Consider the following 22,055-nt stretch of genomic DNA (forward strand, 5'->3'; position numbering starts at 1 on the left):
CCTGACAGAATCCCACTCCTCACTGTCAAAGTAAGATGAAAGCATACAACCTATGAAATCAAGCCATTAAAGTGGTATAATGACTTAAATAAAGTCTGATTGATGGAGCTGCTGAGGTGTGAGTTGGGATTTATGTGCTAAAAATTTGCTCGTTTATTTTTATTTACCAAAGAAACTATTGCAGCTAAATTTGCATTACAATAAAGGACTCAACCAGTTACGGGGGAAAGAAGGTTGAATCCTCGAGCACTGCAAACTAAAATGTCCCCTTTTCATCCTCTCTTTGAGCCTTCAGTTTTTAAGTGTGATGTGCCGTTTTTTAAAGTTAATGCGGCTATCAGGCCTGCTGCTAACTACATCATCAAGAATTTCCTAAAATATATTAAATTGACTGAGTCCACTCGGCAATAAAATAATCCAGGGAATAACCAAACTGTTAGATATTAGACTGTTTTGATAGTTGACCTGTGGTTACAAAAAAAACATTGAAATTATTTAGAAATCATAATAACCCGCAAGCCAGTATTGAAGAGTAATGTATTTATTTAATAGGTTATTTAGGTAAAATATAACAAGGAAATAATGCATTTCCTGATTATCACACACATTTTAGTGTTTTCTATATCACATAAGCATAACATATCTTTACAATCTTTAAAAACCTGTCCATAATTTTTGTGGGTCGCTAAAGCTAAATGAATATGTGGGAATGCTGGTTATATTTCTTTGTAATAGTTCAATAATGCTCAATACAGGACTTGACGACGGAAAGTTGAATGAGGAAGACTTCATTCTGTCGTGTTCACATCCTTCCAGAAGCCTCTGTTGTGATTAATAGCCTGACGAAGCCTGGTCAGCATGGTCCTCTCCACCGGGTACCGCTCGTAGACAGGCAGCAGCAACAGGTAGTGACAGGTGAGGGATTCTGGCAAATGGATCTCAGTGGCGTTGGGCAAGACGGCGACTTTCATCTTGATGCTCTCCATGCCACGGAAGGGCACCCGGCTGCAGCCTGTGAGGAACACTGGTGGCGAAAATAGCATCTTAAATTAATTAAAGACAACTTTATAGAATACTAAGGGAAAACATGAACATGTTTCTCTCAGCTGAAATTGATAGAAGACTACAACTCGACTTTTAGTCCAACTTGATCAAAGCACAGTCAATGTTTAATACTTACGAAGGAACTTTTTCTTTTCCTCCAGTGTCAGATTCTCAAACACCTCCCAGAAGGTCAGCATGTTTGGATGCTGCTCATGGTATTCACCTTCATAAACGGTATTCTGTTTGGGAAAACACACATGTGGAATTTACTCAATCACTGTACTTAAGTCCAATTTTAAATGTCCATTATTTCCACTTTTTACTTCTTCTGCACTACAATTCAGAGGGGAAAAGTCTACGTTTTACTCCACGGATTTAACTAACAGCCACGAGGTTACGAGCTACTTTTGACATTTTTTGACATGTTATAAAATATGTCCAAGATTAAATGAGTGTTTCCCAATCTTTGTGGCTTGTAACCCAAATTAAACAACATAGTTTTAAATGTGATTTCCTATGTCTTTTATGAAGGTTTGGTTTGAACTTTGCATGCATGAACTTTAAATCACTGTTGATTTCTTCAGGTGATTGTGAGAAACTTTAGAACGACCAACAATTACAAGATGTATAAGCTACAATATGCTGTCAAAAGAAAGTGAGTGTGTAGCGATAAATCTCAGTATCTACATGTCTGACTCTTCAAGATTCAAAAGGAAAAAGCTTCTTCAACAGACCTTCTTGAACACCTCCCAGTCATAGTTTTCTTGGCCAACCGTCACTGCTTGCAACTCCTCGGGCTGGAAGAACTCCACCACGTCGATGTCACACACCTTGAAGAAGCCCTTCTTAAATGCTTCGAACACCCCCTCCACTGATTTGTTGAAGGCATAGTTGATGTAGGCGTCTACGAACTGTTTTCTGTTAAGAAAAATATTTAAACTAGACTTAGTGCTTCGCAGTTTTATTCCTCCACCAGCCAGCCATGCCTGTCCAAAAGGTCGTCACTGTATCATTTTATCCTCTTAGACATTCATGTGAAATAGTCAAAAACATGTTTGGTGAGGTCACGGTGACCTTTGACCCCCAAAATAAATCAAATCAGTTTATGCTTTGTGCCTAATTAGAAGAAATCCCCTCCAGGTGTTCCTGAGGTGCCGCGTTCACGAGAATGGTTCGGACCGGAGGGCAGCCAGAAAACATAATAATAAATATAAACTAAAATATACAAGTAGCTTCAACTAAGTGCTGATGCTGTCCAGAAATCTTCCCTCTCTGCTGCAAGTCTGTTTACATAAATGTTCCTTAAGTCTTGAATGGCAGAAAAGTATCATTGCACTGCCCTCTATGGGACAACAGTCTGAACTGGACATTACTCACTCAAAATGGCAAAAAATGTGAGAGGATGTCGGAGTCACAGACTGACGAACGTTTAAACGTTTAAAGTTTGTGAGGCAGACTCTAAATCTGCGCTGCTGTGCTTATCGTGCAGACTGTGGAAGCATACTTGTTCGACGCTGTGACAAGTTTTCCAGCTTCTGTCGGATCAAGCTCAACTTCCTCCCCGCCCCAGAGCACCTGCAAAGAATAGTCATCACAGCCAGTTTAGAATATTGCAGCAACACGTGTAGACATCAGAGTCCAAGTATGTGATTACACTGGCAGTCATTCTGACTGTGATTTAATAAACCTACAGTGAAAGAAGTCTCCAGGTCTTTGACTACATCAGGGGTGTAGTCCTCCAACATGCACCTCAAAGACCTAAAGACACAGTGAATGTACAAAAAGATCAATTTAATACAACTATGATGCGTTGATGTCATCGATTAATAGTTTCAAATCAAAACTACCAAACAGACTATATATTATCTGTAGTTAGGCACAAATTCCTTCTGCAAAATTCCTACTCTGCCATGACCGGTTCAAACTCCTTCATGTCGTCCAGTGAGGGTTTGACTCTCAGCAGCTTCTTGAAGAGGACCAGTGGGAAGGGCATGTAGACAATGTTGTGGTTGTAAAGAGCCAGGCCGCACAGAACACCAAACAGGAAGTAAGTCCTCTCCTCCACTTTTGGCTGTTTGGTTGATGACAAACACATGATAAGGATTTGGCATGATACCATAACTCTCTACACGTTTTCAAAGACTGATATGATCAAATGTACAGTACGTGTTGCTTCAACTTAGACGTAAAAAGGCACATTCACTTTGTACAATCAACATTATTTCTTCACACTTTAATAGTACTTGTGTTAGTATTAGCATATTAGTATATGCAAGAATTGAATAGATGGTTATTTGTATTTGCTGATCTTACCCTGGGAGGGAACCAAGCCAGAGTCTTGCTCTCATTGAACATGAACCATTCAGACTCAGGAGCCATCAGCTCATCAAACACATGCAGGAAGAAGTCTCTTTTGTGGACATTCGTCAACTTCCGGTCTTCTACAAATTGCACCTAAGAATAGAATAGAATCCTTTGAGTGAACCAAACTGAATTACTATAATCACTAATAATAAATATCCATGCAGGGTTGACTTCCCTGACATCCATATTGTGCATGTAACAAACAGTTTTGTGGGACTCCCAAATGCATAATTACTATACTGACAGCTCATCTTCACTCATTCATTTAATTCTTATTTCGATAAAATAAACATTTGTAATTACTATTGGGATGTTTCCAGGTAATTTTTTTTGTCAACTAATTTCCAATTGTACCTCAATTCTTTACTGTAACTAACAATGTGCATAGGGGGACAATACATTTTACATTAATACTAATAGTGGAAAACATGCTATTTAGTTTCAGTTGTATTGTGGAAAGTGTAGACGTAAAGACAAGAGCTGCACAACTTTGCTTCAGAACACAAAAGCTGGCAAAGTGTTGAAGTGTTTACCAAAAGCTCTCTTTTGAAAGCGCAGTGGTCTGCTGTCCTGAGCTGTCTGAAGGTGTCCTCCACCAGGTGAGTTCGTCTCAGAGTTAGCTGGAACACCGGGGCCGAGTCTTGGCGATCAAACTTCTCAGGACACCACAAAGCCAGACCATAATCCAAACGTTGCAGCTCCTGTAATTACAAACCCCTTGTTTATAAAGAAATCTCACAGCGGGAAAGCAATTTGATGACAATGATACAGCACAAGATATATATTATTTTAAATGAATGCTCAAATTAACAACTGCAGCCATATTATGCATTATCATAACTAATCATCATTGACGTCAAGTAAATAATTACAAATGATCTATTTTTACGACATACTGTACCTTCTCTAAGGATGCATAGATGTTGAAGACCGCCACCTTGCAAACCAGGTTCAACAGGAAGGGGTAGCGGCAGAAAATGGCTGGTGTGGTGACGTCATCCTTTAAGAAAATAATCAATGATTTACGAAGAATATAATTTTAGAAAATAACAGATTGCTTCTGCACTATATGTTCTTACCTCAACGTGAGATAATGTTTTCCAAAGAGTGATGTCAGTGAGTGCCACCACACTTGTACTGATTTCCTCCACATAAAAGGTGCTCAGTGGGACTTTGTAAGACTGTCCAGCTTTGTTTGCCTGTGAAAAATAGAAAACATGTACAAATGAAATTCCAGGCCATCATTGGACAATGGTGGTCAGACAGCTTTAAAAAAAAATCGCTTTAGAAAATGACTTTCCTGGAGATAATGACCAAACACCTGCTTTGGAAGGCAGCAACATTTATGACTTTAGTGAGCGCAAATCAACCCCCTATGAATCCGGTAGTATTATATTTCCGCCACTGGTCCAGATTCAATTTTGATTAGGGGTCAAAATATGTCTTCAGGAGCCCATTCCAAAGATAAAGGATTTGCTTTCATCTTTGAGCGCAAAGGTAGGCTATAATAGTTGTGACACTAAACCCACTGATGGTTGTAATAAAAACACACAGCACTGACTTTGTAGAGCAGCTTGAGGGCTTCCAGCAGGTATTTGACTCCCGGGTTGTGAGTGGCCAAGAGGCCGTTCCTTAGCATGAAGGTCAGGGCCTTTCTGAACACCAAGATGTGTCTCTTCAGGATGGCGGGTGTCAGGGAAGACCACCGCCGTCCTGCAGAATAAAAAACACAAGAGCTCAAGCTACTGCACATTAAGACCAGTTTGACAACATACTGTACCCGCAGCGTATAGAAAAAAACATTGCATTTTATATTAAAAGGCCATATTTAATATTGTATGTCTAATTTTGTGATATTTGTCAAAACTGTACAGTAAGCTCAAGGATAATTTTGTCATATAACAAAAAGAGAAAAAATAAAGTTATCTGTTTACTTAATGTTTCCAGAGTCTTTTCTTGCAGCTCTCCAATAATGACGGCCAACGGCAACACCCCGTTCATGACCTGAGACTCTTCTTGGAAGAGGGGACACGTCAGCAGAATCAAGATGATCTCTGGTGATTTGAGGGCAGTTGTTGATGCACAAAGCCAATCAATCAGGATTTTAAGGTTTACCTGCATGGAAAATAGATATATGATGGCAATGTTCACACAGCATGCACGCGTTTGTAAAGAAATACATTAATCTAATCCATCTGAACTACAAGAGGTTTAGAGCCTGGTACGTTACAACGTTACAAAAGGGCTTTCCTCATTCAGTCAATTTATGTCTCAAGCAACAGATCAAATGAGCGAAGTGATGCATGAAAATAGGAAAATGTATGTTCTTTACGGATTGTTTGATCCATGGTATATCCAGCAGCTGGTCGAAAGCTCGGCCGGCAGCTTCAAGGTCCACAGTTAAGGCGTCTGCTTCAGATGGAGGCCCACTGATACCGAAAACAAAGGATTAAAACCAAATAGCAGCACATAAATGGTATTCAGACTATGCTTTTAATTGTCAAGATCACTCTCATAATCTTGACATTATAGCTGAGTTTGCTACTAAACAGTAAACACTAGAAAGAAGACTCACTCAGCCTTTGTGAAACTTGCAACAAGACTTGAACTCGTCAGAAACATTGAAGATATTTCTCTGTTGAACAAACAAAGAGGGGAACTTACAAACACTGGAGTTACTGCTTATGAGACTGATATGTCATTAATGCAGCTACATAATTACAACCATAATACAGTTATGAAAAAAGGACCTCTTTGCCTCTGCGTTGCCATGTCGTATTGTCAGCCATCTTTGAAGTTTTGTTTCATCAAGACGCCCAGTTATCTGTCCCCGGTCCAAGCTCTTCAATCACAGACAATACATTTTACTTGATCATGACAATATAGTAATTTAAACTTAAAATTCACCAGAACAATTTTTTATACAAATAGGACATTTATTTTAGGAAGAAAACATATATAGTTTTACACCAATGTGCTTACGTATAATGAATGAAATCAGGATATATTTCTGTGGAAATCTGTAAGAACAATGAGTCTTTAATAGATACATTACCTGTGTAGGCGAAGTGTAAGTGAAGCTTGTGTTCCACCCGGCTGATATTTTCAAGTCTGCTTCAACAAATAAAACACATTTACAATCGGCATTTAAATCTGCTAGTGTTACACCAACTTCTACTTTCGCAGAACACAACCATTATACTTAAATTAAATAAAAACTGAATATTTAACTGCCAACTGTTGTGAAGGTTGAATATTGATCTGTCCAAAAAAAAGGCCCATCTTTAACTAAAAACTTCATCCAGTAGTCGTGGGAGCCATGTTACATCCTAACATGCATCTCCTGGGATGATTAGAGAACATACTGTGTACAGATACACACCGTTGGGTATGGCTGTTGCACTGTCAGTGGTCCATGGGAAATCTACCAGAGTGGGAGTCAGACTGTCCTCTGTCCTTCCTGTCCCAATTTGACCTTTGGCTCCATTGCCAAAAGCCCACAGCTGGCCGTCTGAGCCCAAAACCAGAGTGTGACGTCTGAGAGACAAGGAACAGCTCTAAATGTTATGTTGCACATTTTACAAAGTAAAAGTACTTAAATTAGGCATCTCTAGCTAGATATTCTCAAAGTTATTATATGCACGATTTTATGCTGTCAAAACTAAATAATCCTTCCTTAAAAGAAAAATTTGACAATTATCAACCCTATCCGAGTTAGGTACATAGTGTTAAATAAGGGGCGCAGCTGCAACATGTGTTGTTTTATTTAGCCCAGTGACATATTTGGGATGAGGAAGAGAAAAGCAAACACAGACTGGTGGAGCCTTATTGCCCTCCAATGCCAGCATGGGCAGTTTTTGTTGGATGTTGTTGCAAACAACAACACACAGAGAGAGCCGTGTGTGCGTTACTATGCATGCATTACTTCGTCCTCCACAGATTGGACAAGACCAGCAGGGCCATTCTTGGCATTGTATTTTTCTGATTTAATGGTCTGCCTAGTTATTACCTGCCACATGAAATCTGAGAGGCGGGTCCGCCGAGACTGTCGACCAGTCTGGGTATCTCTTCATTAGCAGAGGAGTTGTGACCCAGCTGACCGTAGCGTCCCTCTCCAAAAGTGAGAACCTCGCCATCCTAGAAATCACAATATTAAACAAGATCATAAGCAGCAATGTGTGAAGACTGTCATTATCTTGACATAGTGATAATTCATGATTGAACAAAGTAGGAAGATGTTATACCCGTGTTAACACAGCAGAGTGTGCCTCTCCACAGCTTATGAAGGAGACTCCTTGAGACCTGAGGGCGGGTACCATACAGATTTTGAACCTGCCTGTTGAAGATTATGAGAAATGGAAAAGAAAAGGTGCTTATTTCAAAAGTATACATATAATGAGTTTGGATAAATAAGATGAAAGAAAGTATATAATCAGGAGGTTGTTGTGAGGTTAATAGCACCTGTTAGTACCTCTGATTTACCATTATTACAAACCAGTCAGACAAGAATATTTTTTTCTTCTGAAAAATAACACTTTTCTCTAGACATGTCCAGAATTCTCAAAAACTTGTTGAGAAAGATATTTAGTTTTCAGCACAATAACATTTCTTTTTAAATTAATTTTTCAAGTAGTGACTGTTACCTAATACACACATAATTATCATTTAATTAACTGTATCCAGCAAAGCTGCACATTGGTTGGTCTAATACAGAGTTGTGAACCCCAAATATCTACATAATGATGCGGATTTGCAAAGAGTCGGAATTCATGCTTTGTCAGTTCCTTCCACAAGAAGCCAAGCAAACCACTTTTTTAAATGCTTTCTTTTCTATGCTAACTCTATGTTATGCTAACATTGTATCTGCTCCATCAACACTCAAAATAACGTCATCTAGGCATAAATACGTCAGTGATGCTATTGTTCACGGCATTGACAGTCTATGTTTATACACAGACATGCTTGCTACATATGAGCAAGTGAGTGTGTAAGCAAGTTAAAGTAAAGTGTTTGTACCCTTCTCATCCACCCTTTTGAGCCCCAGCTGGCCAGATTTATTGGCCCCACAGCAGTACACCAGGCCCGGGAGCGTGAGGAACAGAGTGTGGGTCGCTCCGGCTGAAATCTGGGTCACTGCTATGCCGGTCAGAGCGCCGACCAGGTCTGGTACATACTGCAGAGTAATCTCTTTCCCCAGACCCAGCTGACCATGGCTGTTCAAACCCCACGAGAAGACATCCCCTCCTTTAAAGTGGTAAAACAAAAAATGAAACACAGTTAATATATTGTCTATAGACTTCTAAAACAAGTTTTCTTAAATATACTTTGTATTTGTACAGCTGTGTTTTCTTGAAGCTCCTCTTGTACTATGGTAAAGAACATTTACTTTACGATTTATCTTGCCTGAGGAGATTAGGGAACCTGGATTTGGCACAGTGATATAGTGTCACATGAAAATCTAAATCAAATCATTACTACATTACACAAAACTTAACATCACAAGAGCTGGCACTGTTCCATATAAACAAACAAAGATGTCATCGGTGTCTTACCTTTAGTCAGTGCCAGAGAGTGGGAGTTCCCACAAGCAACTTGAATCACTGCTATTTGCAGCGGTATTGGCACCTGACTGCATATTGATGAGACAATACGATAACACATTTAAAAGACTTTGCTTACTTTGAGTGATAAGTATGAATATATATATATATATATATATATATATATATATATATATATATATATATATATATATATATATTAAATAGACTGAAATCTTGCCTTGGTCTGTTGCACAGTAGATTTGGTAAAATGCCTCGCTGTCCATCGTCTCCGGCCCCCCAGGAGAACACCTGTCCAGAGGCACACACAGCCAGACAGTGGTCCTGACCGCAAGCTATCAACGCCACATTGCCCAGCCCCTCCACACGACCTTACACAGGATGACGGACAGAGAGTCACAAACCAGAATGTACAGTGTAACAATACATATCTAACGTAATACATTCAATCAAGGGCTGTAATCACTCTAAACTGCTTAAAGTGTGTTATACTCTGTACAGTAGAAAAAGTGGCAGTGCTTATTAACAATGGTGGGAAGCAACTAAGTACTTTTTATGGCTGCGTAATATATTGATATTATATTGTGATGTGAGACTGATGATTATTTATTATTGTGTAAATATTTTGTAAGACCGTACAAAATCAATGTTGTGATATATATATATATATATCGTGTCGAAAGGAGTCAGCTGAGGTGGTTCGGGCATCTAGTCAGGATGCCTCCTGGACGCCTCCCATTAGAGGTTTTCCAGGCACGTCCAACTGGTAGGAGACCCCGGGGAAGACCGAGGACACGCTGGAGGGATTATATCTCCCGGCTGGCCTTGGAACGCCTCGGGATCCCCCAGAATGAGCTGGGAAGTGTTGCGGGTGAGAGGGAAGCCTGGGTCGGCCTGCTGAACCTGCTGCCACCGCGACCCGACCCCGGATAAGCGGCTGATAATGGATGGATGGATGGATATATATATATATATATATATATATATATATATATATATATATATATATATATATATATATATATATATATATATATATATATATATATATATATATACACATATCGTGTTATGTTGATAGTCATCCTCATAATCAATAATCATCGCATGTCTGTCATCTCGAGTGCAGAACTACAATGCAATGTGATATGTTTTACTTGTATGATCTAAATGCTTTTATCACAATTGACGCAGCGTAGCCTTTTAATCACATTATCCAAACCTTGAATTCATGTCCAACTTTCCCACAAGCACTTGAACTCAACGCACTTTAAAGCGCTCAGTTAACTTTCGCCGCCTTCACTGACTGTGAAACGAAACTGAAACTTGAGTGCTATAAACTCATTGACTATCAGTAAGCATAAGATAAAGTCCGTCATTAAATTGAATTGACTCGACAGACTCGTAAATAAATAATAATAATAAATACAATCTTGCATTCAATTTAACATTCATGAGATTAAAAAATCCCTTTAACGGTTAGATTAAAATCACTTCTTCGTTTTTAATATTATATATGAACTGGGCTATTATTTAGTATTAACGTAATACGACTCGTCTTATTACGTAAACTATTACCTGGCTTCTTTCCATCTTTAAGTTTCTTTCGTCCAAGTTGTCCCTGTGAGTTGTGTCCACATGATAAAACGCCTCCGTCCCGAGTGAGGAACAAGGTGCACTGTTCCCCGCAGCAGATGCTGGTTATAACCCCGGGGACGGTCCATGAAGTCGGACTGAGGGCTTCCAGAGGACCGAACTGTCCACTGGAGCTGTCTCCCCAGCAGTACAGCTGCATCACCATGTCTCCACTCAGCTGTGCTTACGGCGTTAGCTGTGGACGGCTATTTATCTCAGAAGATGCTGCCTTTATGTGCAGTTGGTGGTATTTACACACTTGGAAATATAAACTTCAGTTACCCGTTCTTTGGGTATATATCGAGTGAGTATCTCTAGTTAAAATGTCTAACATGATAACTAACTTTGTAACTAGGTACAATTTGTCATGTATTATTTAAGCAATAGCGCACAACCAATAGGATGTACGGTTGAGGTACTGTTATTTACGATCTTACCAAGAGGCATGGAAGGCAGCATGAGCCCAACAGAAGTTCAGAAGTTGCTTCTATATCTTTCAAAAGTCACTTTCGATGTTTATAATCACTACTATTCCCATACAGTGTTATATTTTCTGGCAACATTTCTGGCAATAGGACCGTCATTCTAACAAATAAATAACGTGATGTAGGAAAGTCAAACTGTCATTGCTTTTTAATACATACAAATAAGTATAAATAAGACATTTATACCAACATATATTATGATTACATTACACGTGTCAAAATACATGTCAAACTGTGTAAACAATACATGCAGTAGCTATGACATAAATGACATCACTGGTCATGTATTGGTTTTGTTTTCACAAAAATGAAACTGAAATGCTTAGTAGATTTTTCTGCAGTGAGGACTTGCATTATCATCTTCATCATCATCCAGTCACACATTATTGATTCAGACTGCCAGAAAAGACTGCCCAGAAGTGGAAGCACAGACACATTCAGTATTTTTCTATGTATATTTCAATATACAGTAGTACACAATAATACACACAAATGCACTTTGTGTGCTAGCATATTTATCATCTGTATTTTGAAAAGACAGTTCAACCGTGTGTATAATAATCTTAAGGCCATGTAATATTGGGGGTTGCTTGTGGTAACCACCTGGATGCTCTGTCAAAGGGGCATTGCTTCAACCGACCACTCAACTTCTCCCTGCACCTGACCGACTCTTCCCCGTTGCTCATGACATCTGAAATAGAATACACACCTACCGACCCGTCCTCAAACCCCACAAACACACACTGCTGCTCACAAACAACCAGAGTCAACGGATTCTTCGCCAGACACACACTTCCTATTCTTTTCCCGTCTGCCAGTCGTACAACTGTGAGGATGGGCCTCGCTCGCGGGTAACAGACGCAGTTTTTCTGCAGCGTGGTGGTGGGCCGGTATATGTAAGCAGCATAGCATCCAGTTTTATCCAAATAAGCCTTAATGACTGGACCCTCAGCCTTGATTGAGCACAGTCTGACTTGAGATAAGTCCAAGAGGTTGATGGCCTCATTATCAGTGGACAGCAGGGCGTAGCTCCCATCAGAGGTCACTTGGAAGTCCTGTGCCTGACAGTGAAACCTATACGGCAGCTGGAAGTGCTGGCACAGCGTCTCCTCTGCTACTTTCCAGGTGTACACCGCCCCCGAGGAGGCCATCACCACCACAAAGCCTGGGTGCTCTGAAAGTGTGTGGAAAGCAACGACGTGTTCAGAGCTTTCAGCGCAGGAGAAACGCTTGCTGATCGAGCCCGACCACAGACTGGCAGCTAACAGGTCTCCCCGCCGACGGCCAATAAGAAAGGTGCTGGCGGGCGACACCTTGGCGTCAGAGAGGTATGGGTGTATGCTGCACACAATGCTCCCCCGCGCCAGCTTCCAGACCCGAGACAAACCTCGATCCGAAATGCTGACCCCAAAGTTGCTGTTGGGGGTGATCAGGACGTCTGTTGCTCTGCTGCCACTCATACGCAGGATGTTCTGACCGCTTTCTGTCTGCCAGACATATATTTCCCCTGCCGAGAGTGTCACAAGGTGAACGTTATCCGGAGAAAGACAGAGTTTTCCCACAGGTCCGGCATGTAGGAAGTTAGCATGTGGGAGCCCTGTTTCTAATTTCCATCTCCACACCGTCTCTGACCCATCAGAGGTGTAGAAGAACTCCCCTGTTCGTTCAACCACCACTTCTTTCACTCCGCGCCCCATTTTCGGAGCTGCACCTGCAGCATCTATCATCCCAGAGTCCCACAGTGTCAGGCAGCCATCGTGAGCGACACAAACGACACCTGAGGCCATCTTGAGGAGTGTACGGGGCTGCCTGTTCGTTTCTAAGGAGAGGACACAGTCCCCTGTGCTGAGCCTCCACACCAAGACGAAGGGACAGGCATCCAACAACGCCAAGAAAAGGTGGCCATCTTGGGAGAGAAAAGCTTGAGTGAAGGCCCTCCCCTGTGGAGCCAGAAACTGGTCCCACAGCTCCCAGTCACATGTATCCCACAGTGCAACCTGGTGAGATTGACACACCAATAAAGTGCCAATTTCATGTGAGTAATCGATATTGAGGATGTTATTACATTCACCCCCAATAAAGCGTTCTCTGATAAGTCTGGGTGGGTTTATTCTGGATGCCACATCCCATAGGCTTACACTTCCTGTCCTGTCAACACATGCCATTTCCCACTTATCTTCACACAGGATCATTGATGTAATCGCGTTGTGGTTGGCGTTTGAGCAAGTGCCAAGGAAGCTGCCGGAGTTGGCGTTAAATATGGACAGTGTGCCTCCCTCCAGGCCACAGTACATGTAGAAACCATTAGAGGAGCAAACCAAACAGGTCACGCAGCTCTGACACTGGAAATGGGTCAAAGTCTCATTGGAGACATCAAACACACTCACAAAACGCTCACCTTTCCACCACATAAATACCCTTTTCTGATACGCAACAAACCCCTCAACTTTGTTTGCTGTTTTTTGGCTTGACTCTGCTTCCGTATGGTCCTTAACCTGCAGAAACCTTTCTGGGCCTGTCACGTCCCACAAGAGAAGCTTGTCGCATTGTGTGGAAAACAACATGAAATTACTGCTGCTCTTCACTCCTGCAAATGTCAGCTCCTTCTCCTCACTGCTCAGTGATAGTTTGACGACATCATTCCCAAAGCCTTTCCAAATCCAAGCAGTGCCATCATCCATGATCTCTGCTACAATCCCAAACTCTGTCCCAGCTACTTCTCTAACAGAGACGTCCTTGGTTTCGGCATCACATGTTAAACACTGAATGGAGGGAACAGATAAGGGAGCTGGGTAAAGCGATACTCCTAGTCCACTTCCTACCCTCCTCCTCTCCTGTCTGATCTCTCTGGCATAATCTTCGAGGCCAGGAAATACCTCCAGATAAGGCAGGAGGCCCGTCTCCATCACAGAAGGCAGGTACAGTGGTGAGCTCTGCAGCAGGCAAGTACAAGACTTCAGTATGCTCGCCAGGAAGGCTCTTTCCCTTGAAAAACTGAAGTGGGATGACCCCTCCTCACTCTCCAACATGGCTACCAAATCTGCCAGTAGTCCTGCTCGAACCATGGCCTGGTGAAAGCTCAAAGACATTAACAGCCCATGCTCCAACTCCCCGCATGGATCACTTCCTTGCAAGTGATGCGGTAATTCTAATACATTCCTCAAGTTCATTCGGCCAACTTCTTTGAAAGAAGAGTTAAAAACAAACGGCTGGCCATGTGCTTCTACACTGGGTGGCTCCCTGTCTATGCATAATTCCACATGGGCGATATCCTTGTTTGGTCCAGTTGTTTGCTTTACAAAAAGTGTTTTTGCACTTCTACCACAAGGCAATCGGCCACTGAAATAGTCCGCCATCGCCGAATGAATCTCCCTCCTCACCTCGTGAGTGCCCAAATACCTCTTCGCCACTACCAGCTGGAAATGCCTGCTCACCCAGAACAAAACACGTGACCCTGCAACTGTCCTCTTAATGAGAAACATCCTCAAATCCAACAGAAGCATCTCCAAGTCGATTTGCGGGATCCTCATATTGGAGGAAGTGCTCTCATCCTGCTGAACATACTCAGTCAGCACCTTGTGATCACTGGACAGCAGGTCGGCGAGCTCGACCTCAGTGAGCCCGGTCCTGGAGAGGGTGAGGTAGGAGACGGCACGAGCCACGATAGAGGAGCCGTGTTTCTGCTCGAGGTGATCGAGCAGCGCCGAAATGGCGGAGTGGACGCCAGCAGGGAGCGACGACTCAGTCACATCTGAATCTGATGACGTGAGGAGAGAAATGTTACGTAATCAAACTGTATTGAGGCCTGACACATTTCTGCATTTATTTAAATGCTGTTTATAGACAAATATCAGACACTTGATATTTCTGATGGCTGAAAAAGTGTTTGAATATGGTGTGAAAATATTCTTCCTAATGTTTGTAATCCTTTTTAAGACATTTGAACATGTAGATGTAGTCAATGCATATGTCACCTAATTTTGTATGCACACAATTTAAATAAAACTTGCAGCACCTTTGGCCCATCCTTAAGGTACCTCAAGGTGTCATGATACCCACTTAGAGGATCATCTGCACGAGCACACCAAATAAATGGCAGAAAATAGTACCCAACAACTGCACTATTTACTCCACTTTGAGTAACATTTGCTATAGCATACAGTCTCCAGCTGTTAAGGAAAAGATTGAGGTAGATTTATAACAGCAGAGGAAAGACTAAACTGAATTGAGAGATAGATTAACATGTTGTCGGTTTAGGTCTTTCCATTAAATTTGTTGATTATAATAAAAATAAAGAAGCCTGATTCTTATAGAATCTGTCTGTCTACTTCTTTAGGCGTACCAGAGTGCCAGAGCGAGGTGTGAAGATGCAAGAGTCGAGCGTAGAGAGTCAGACAACAGGAATTCAGTGCCTGGTTCACCAGCGCCTGTTGCCCTGATGTCACCCTCCTCCCCGAACTGCTCAGCAGTGACGCCAACATCTTCACACACTGTTTCCGGTCCACCGAACCCAGCTGAACACACACAAATCCTGCCTCCTCACTGCCCTCCGACACACACGGTGCTGGGCTTCTTTGCGGGTTGATGGCTTGCAGGACTTGTGTTGCATTGGAGGAGACAGTGAGGATGAGTTTGACGCTGGGAGGAAGGGGAGACGGGAGGCTCTCCATGATGTGAGGTGCTAAATTGTTTTCTATTTGATCGAGGCCATCGAGGATTAGAACTAGAGGTTTTTTAATTGAGGGCATGAAGGTGAGGAGGGATGAGAGACGCTCTTTTAGCTCAGACAGACGAAAGTTAGATGTTGAGCGACAGCTGGAATTGAAGTCTCGGAGGTTAGTGATACAGCTAAGATCGTCCATGTTGCTGGAATTCTGCTCAGAGGAAGATTCACTGTGATATCTAATGCAGATTTGATAACACAGGCTCGACAACAGGTGTCTTGGGGAAGGGTTGATTGACAGGTTGCAAAAATAAGCGATCACCACAGGATCACAGTCTGGTAGCCAAGACTTTATCTGTGGAGAGAGAGTGAGACAAAACACGTATTTACATGTTGTCAAGGCCATGTAGTAGATTCCTGTATCACTGTGTTACAATCTGAATGCCTAGTCTGGTTATCCTGCTTGGAATCTAGATTGTCTATTGATAAAGCTACAAGGTGCCAGAAACACTTCTCTTTAACTCTATTTTAAATCTTTTTTTCAGTCTTTTTAAGTAGAGCTGCAACTAATGACTATTGTCATTATCAGTTCCTGAAATCTGAATATTATACCTGATGAATCGATTAGAAGTTTGGTCTATAAAATGTAAATTATGAAAAATGTCCATTTCCAAGGACCCAATGGGATGTATTCAAATTACTTTTTTGTCCATTCAATAGTCCAAGACTCAGAAAACCAGAAAACATTCATATTTGAAAGGCTACAGCCGCTGAATTATGAGAATTTGGGCTTTAAACAATTACTTAAACAATGAATTGATCATCAAACAAGTTACAAATACATTTTCTGTCACTAAATATGTGATTCATGGCTTATTGTTTCCCAAAAAGAAAGACAAAGAAAATGAATACGGCTTTTCCTCTTTTTTTAAGTGAATTGCTGCTATTTGTTTTATAAAAAGAAAATCAGAAGATTTGTGAATACTTATTTTCTACCTCCACCATGTGTTTGTAGCAATTATTTTATTGTTTGAATTTAAAATGTGTGAGTGGTGAAGGGACTTAACATCTTATGGGAGTTTCTCACACACACACACACACACACACACACACACACACACACACACACACACACACTTACTTGTTGAGCACAATGTGCAAGCAGAACTGTCTTCCCTGTGCATGGTCCTCCTGTCACCACTAGTGGGCACTGTTGTCCACTCTGCTCCACAAAGGCTCTGACCTACAGCAAATATAAAGAAAACTCTAGTGATGCACCATTGCACCTGAAATGTGTGGCTCCATCAGAATGACACAACACAGGGAACAAATATCCCCAAAATGACTTTTAATTGGTCAAATAAAAAGGCAACCACTAAATTGTAAAGGACTGAATGTTAATATCTATTGATAACTTTCATTTCAATCTTCATCAGTTCTTAATCCTTCACATTGCCATAATACAAATGAAACAGCATTAGCAGTTAAAATGCTGCCTTTGAAACCATCTATAAAAACTCCATCAACCTGACCTTTTCCACCTCTGGCCGTGTGACGTCATAAAGTCGGGACAAGGTGCCACACAGCTCCTCCTGCTCTGCCGGCTCCCTGCACAGGGCATCACCGAGCTGAGAGCCTTCGCTGCTTTCTAAGACGCTCGAGCCGTCAATCAACCCCACAAGGTCAGAGTACACCTGCTGGCAAAGAGACTCGGCATAGCCTCGCCGCCTGGCTGTCGTGTAACCATAGCGACAGTCACACTCGGTGGTGATGGCGTAGACGAGAAGCCGAGAGGAAGTGATGAGACCAGGGAGGAAGTCGTCACAAAGCTCTGACAATAACTGTGAATCAGTAGGCGTCGTCCTGAGGTCAAAGGTAGCGGCCTAAACATACAGGACAAAAAGAGTCTTTAAATCAGTGTTCTACTTTGATAAAAGCTGAATTTCATATTTTGTCATTTCTATTAGGCCTATACTACTAAAATGAACGATTCTTTATAAAAACTTCACAAGTGAGAAGTACATCTTGCTTCTGTAAGAGGTTATTTATTAGCTAGAATGAACTAACATTTCACGTAAACTGCTTGTAATCTTGATTGGTCTTCTTGATATGAACATTTCTGAAAAGCCCCACTTGCTCCTTCTGGAAGAACAAAACCAAACATTTGGTTTCTTAAAGGCAAACATGCCACATGTTCAGTTACTATAGAACAATGTTTCCTTTCCAAAACTAAGAAAACAAGAAAAAGATAAAAAAGAAATGTGAAAAATGTATTGATGTCAATGATCAACTCTATAATGTGCGTGAGTGAAAGTGAGTGTATTAATGAATCCTGAGAAAGGGATGGATGTCTCTTACCTCTGACTGTGACTGAAGTTGTGAATTCACCCGTCTCTTCTCTCTCTCTCCTTTTGCGTCAATGACCCTGTGAACGTAAACCAGGCAGCGTCTGATGATGTCATCAGGAGGACGGTCGTCCAGAGCGAATCTCAGATCTGCGTCGAGAGCTGAAGAGAAGCAGCAAAGCATTTAATTACCTAGCATTTAAGTACCTCGACATCAACAAACCCACACGCACGCACGCACGCACGCACGCACGCACGCACACACACACACACACACACACACACACACACACACACACACACACACACACACACACACACACACACACACACACACACACACACACACACACACACACACACACACACACCTCACCTGATCTGTAGTAGCTACAAGCGCTCTCTGGGCTCATGACACCAGAGTGGACACACAGACTCACTGTGGTCTGAAACTTCTTCCTCAGCTCCTCTTCTTCAGCCTTTATCCTCATCTCCTCTTCCTTTTTAACCTCTGCCTGCTAAACAGAACACAGTTTAATACTTTATTTTTTTTAAAGCATCTATGTCTAGTTTTGATGAAAGAAATAAACATAATTAACACAATTAACCCATGCAAATTATATCTAAAATATAATCACACTGACTTTAAAATACAAGGTTATCTGATGTAGAGACTGTGAATATTTGATGATCCCACGTGTCTTCACACAGAGTATTTATTAATATTTATAAATAAATGCTTAATATGGTTTGATAAGGAAATAAACACCAAGAGAGACTTTTATTTGTGTGGGATATTTTGTTTTACAAACTTTTTAAAAGCCTCTTCCGTTCATAAACACTAATCAGTCAGTACTTTTTGTATACACGTTAATTAGCAGCAGCACTTGGACAAACCTATTGCTGTTTGCTTAACAAGAGCATCTTCATCACTAAATGAAGACAATAGATGAGTCATGCATTTCTGAGATGCAGTATGATCACCTGGGGACAGCAGGTGTGTCTGTTTCTAGGCCTCAGGCAGTAGGAGGGAGGGACGGTGTTCTCGTCCCTCTGGTACTCTCTCTCCAGCTCCTGGGTGCTGACGCCCGCTCGCTGGCTCTCCTGCAGCAGCAGCTGGTACTCTGACACCTCCACCTGGGCGGGCAGGCTGGCTGTGCCATACTGATGTCCTACCAGGGCCTGCATCACCACCATGTGGACACAGAAGGAACCGCAGTATGGGGATGCACCCTTTACTACTAATTCATGCACTCTGGTGTTGGTGTTAACGGATTATTAAAGCTCAACAGGCGCTGATTAAACAGCAGTTTATGGTTAATGTACACTATGCTGTACAATGTTTACCAGTAAAAAAGGTCCTGCGGAGCTCTTTCTGCATTCTTTAATCAGCTGCCGTCTTGTGTTTTCATCTGGCCAATGACTGGGATCACTGGACTCAAATGGGTCTATCACCTACACACACAAACACGCACACGCACACACACACACACGGTTAACAAGCTAAAGGAGAGATGACTGATTATCGGTTCATGAAAAGCACACATGGTGCAGTAACAATTGGCCAGGTGGTGGCTCAGTATCATATGATATTCTTCCATCTCTCTAATTACACTGCTGCTGAAAAGCGACGGCACAGTGTGAGGGTTGAACTGCCCCGAGGTGATTTGTAATTATGCAAAGTTGAATAGGATGACTGGACTTTTAAAGGGATAGCCCCAGGGGATAACGTGAGCACACAGATACACACAACTGGAAGCTACCAAATAATATTGCCTTTGTTTTCCACTGTTGTCAGAGAGCAACGTTACAGAGGATTCTTGGCAATGCTTGAATCTGTCTGTAATAGTGCTGAAACAGTCCATTATTCCTCCAGTCGACTGACAGAAAATGTATTTGTCAATAGATTTTCAATAGTTTTATTCCATGTTGTAAAAATATTTTGTGTGCTTTTTGATTGTTTGTCGGACCAAACATTATCTTTAAGTCAAGACTTTCACCTCTCACAGCATCAGCAGTTTCCATTATATTCAACATTTTAAGAACAGAACTATTTAACCCCAAAAATATATATTTACATATAATATTTGTAAATTAATTGTTAATGAAAAGTTGATGATATATGCATCTTAACTTTGCAGATGAACTTTTCAGTAGCTCATGGGGTTAGAAGTCATGTCACTGTAAACATAAACAGCTTGATGTATGTCACTTTTGTCACTGATACTCAAGTAAGTGTTGTTCCCTCCAGGTGACTACTGCTGAATCTTCCCCGTGGCTCTAGAAACCTCTAACATCACAAGTGGTAATGGCATTACAGCACATGTTAAAGTGTTAGGTGGTAATAAATGAAAAGGATGTTGAACTTTAAGTAGAATGTTACATTTAGAAAAGATAAGTGTGTGCTCACCCTGACATCCAGTCCCAGTGTTTTTCTACAGTGCTCTCGAAGTTTGGGAAACACACTTTCTCTCAGAGCTCTGCGCTCCACCATGCTATCTATCAGGAGCATTAACACAAACATACACATCTATTACACTTTTTTTTTTTTTTAACAAAGCATGTACAAAAAAAAAAAAACATTTGTATATCTCATTTGTTTTGTTTTTTACATACCCTCTGGGTTGGAGCACAGATATAGTTTCACACAGGTGGAATTTGAATGAGAGCGGCCCATTTGTTTTCCTCTGGAGTGCATGGCAAATTGCTGAGTTAAGGGTAAAATAAGGGAGAAAACCTTATTCAATGGCCCAAATAAAAAGCTCAAGGTTGCTGCTTTGCTGCTCTAAACTGGTGTTTCTCTTTGCCTTCCCGCTCCACTCAGGAATCTCTGGCCGTGGTTATTTATAGAGGGAGTTATCACGATCACACCCACTTCTGGTGACTGCAACGTCTATCACACACACACGCACACAATGTAGACAAACTCTCAGTTGTGTTCATAATACAATATGTAGGACAGGTGTATACACACACACACACACACACACACACACACACACACACACACACACACACACACATACGAGTAAGAAGGCAGAACATCACAAACATCAACAGAAAAGAACACAAAAAGCCTCCAGAATAACAAAAACAACAACTTTTCAATATTTCTTTATTAATCAACATTTGTACACAATAAATACAAACTTTGTTGTTTTTTTGTACAGCCAATAATAATAATATGCAGAAAGACTTTTGCACCTGTCATTATTGTCAGCATGGCAACAGTCTGTGAAGAGACGAAGGCCAGTTGTTCCACCACATCGTTAACAGCAGCAGCAGCAGCAGCAGCTGTGTTGCTGCTTCAAAACGAAGGATGAAAAATAAAAGAATTATATAATACATAAAACCCCAAAACAGGCTCATACCAAATAATTCAACACTGTAGGGACCAGAGGGAGTGCTAAAAAAAGGGGGAAATAATCATGTTCAAAGTGGCAACTGACAACAAAAAAGTAATACATTTTATATTTGATAGAAAGACTGATTGAGCATTAACGGTGGGAAGTGCTTTGGGACGCTATAAACTTCAGAACAAGTTTGAAAACCCTTTCCAATGAGAGCTCAGAGAGCTGAAAGGAGCACTGCTGCTCACGGTCACAAGTCAATGCCATCTCCTACAGCAGCAGGGGGCAGAGGTTTGAGTCTGAAAGTGTAACTGGTTCCAGTATGCTTAACTTTGTTATGTGTGGCCGCTACACACAATGTTGATTCTAAAAGCTCATGGTGGGGAAAAAAGAAGAAATAAAACTATTAGGATCGTCTTCATTTCTTGCATCACCTTTCTCACTCTGACATAATTCACCTCCACCTAGCAAAGAGGAAAACAATCAGCTTGAGACCACATCAGATTGTTTCTCTTCTTACAAGAAGCCTGAAGATGTGTCCCAACTCCATACTATGTATTAATACTAAAGAGCATGTACTCTATACCAGTCTCTATACCTCATACTGA

The 22,055-nt window shown here is 41.4% G+C and overlaps 2 protein-coding genes across 2 annotated transcripts; both read right to left on the minus strand.

Annotated features, from left to right (window-relative positions):
- Positions 1 to 558: 558 nt before the first annotated feature.
- On the minus strand, positions 559 to 10,764 carry LOC306742801 (putative E3 ubiquitin-protein ligase HERC6; the record flags this gene model as incomplete). Its single annotated transcript, XM_079225234.1, has 23 exons — positions 559 to 1,024; positions 1,181 to 1,283; positions 1,779 to 1,962; positions 2,549 to 2,619; positions 2,736 to 2,802; positions 2,949 to 3,115; positions 3,358 to 3,498; positions 3,942 to 4,109; positions 4,310 to 4,408; positions 4,488 to 4,607; positions 4,970 to 5,121; positions 5,343 to 5,523; positions 5,741 to 5,837; positions 5,984 to 6,043; positions 6,159 to 6,250; positions 6,464 to 6,522; positions 6,791 to 6,945; positions 7,418 to 7,545; positions 7,653 to 7,744; positions 8,425 to 8,652; positions 8,961 to 9,037; positions 9,190 to 9,340; positions 10,548 to 10,764. The coding sequence occupies 23 exons, from the start codon at positions 10,762 to 10,764 to the stop codon at positions 789 to 791; spliced, it is 3,045 nt and encodes a 1,014-aa protein (XP_079081360.1). The 3' UTR covers positions 559 to 788.
- An 888-nt stretch (positions 10,765 to 11,652) lies between these two features.
- Positions 11,653 to 20,795, minus strand: LOC306742478 (NACHT and WD repeat domain-containing protein 2; the record flags this gene model as incomplete). The annotated part of the gene is made up of 10 exons (XM_079224870.1): positions 11,653 to 14,846; positions 15,432 to 16,107; positions 16,894 to 16,995; positions 17,285 to 17,635; positions 18,111 to 18,259; positions 18,474 to 18,612; positions 19,082 to 19,279; positions 19,445 to 19,552; positions 20,508 to 20,596; positions 20,714 to 20,795. 10 exons carry the CDS (start codon positions 20,793 to 20,795, stop codon positions 11,653 to 11,655), a joined length of 5,088 nt encoding a protein of 1,695 aa, XP_079080996.1.
- Positions 20,796 to 22,055: the final 1,260 nt, after the last annotated feature.

This window comes from Taurulus bubalis (genome assembly GCF_910589615.1).
Source record: "Taurulus bubalis genome assembly, chromosome: 10".
Taxonomy (NCBI): Eukaryota; Metazoa; Chordata; class Actinopteri; order Perciformes; family Cottidae; genus Taurulus; species Taurulus bubalis.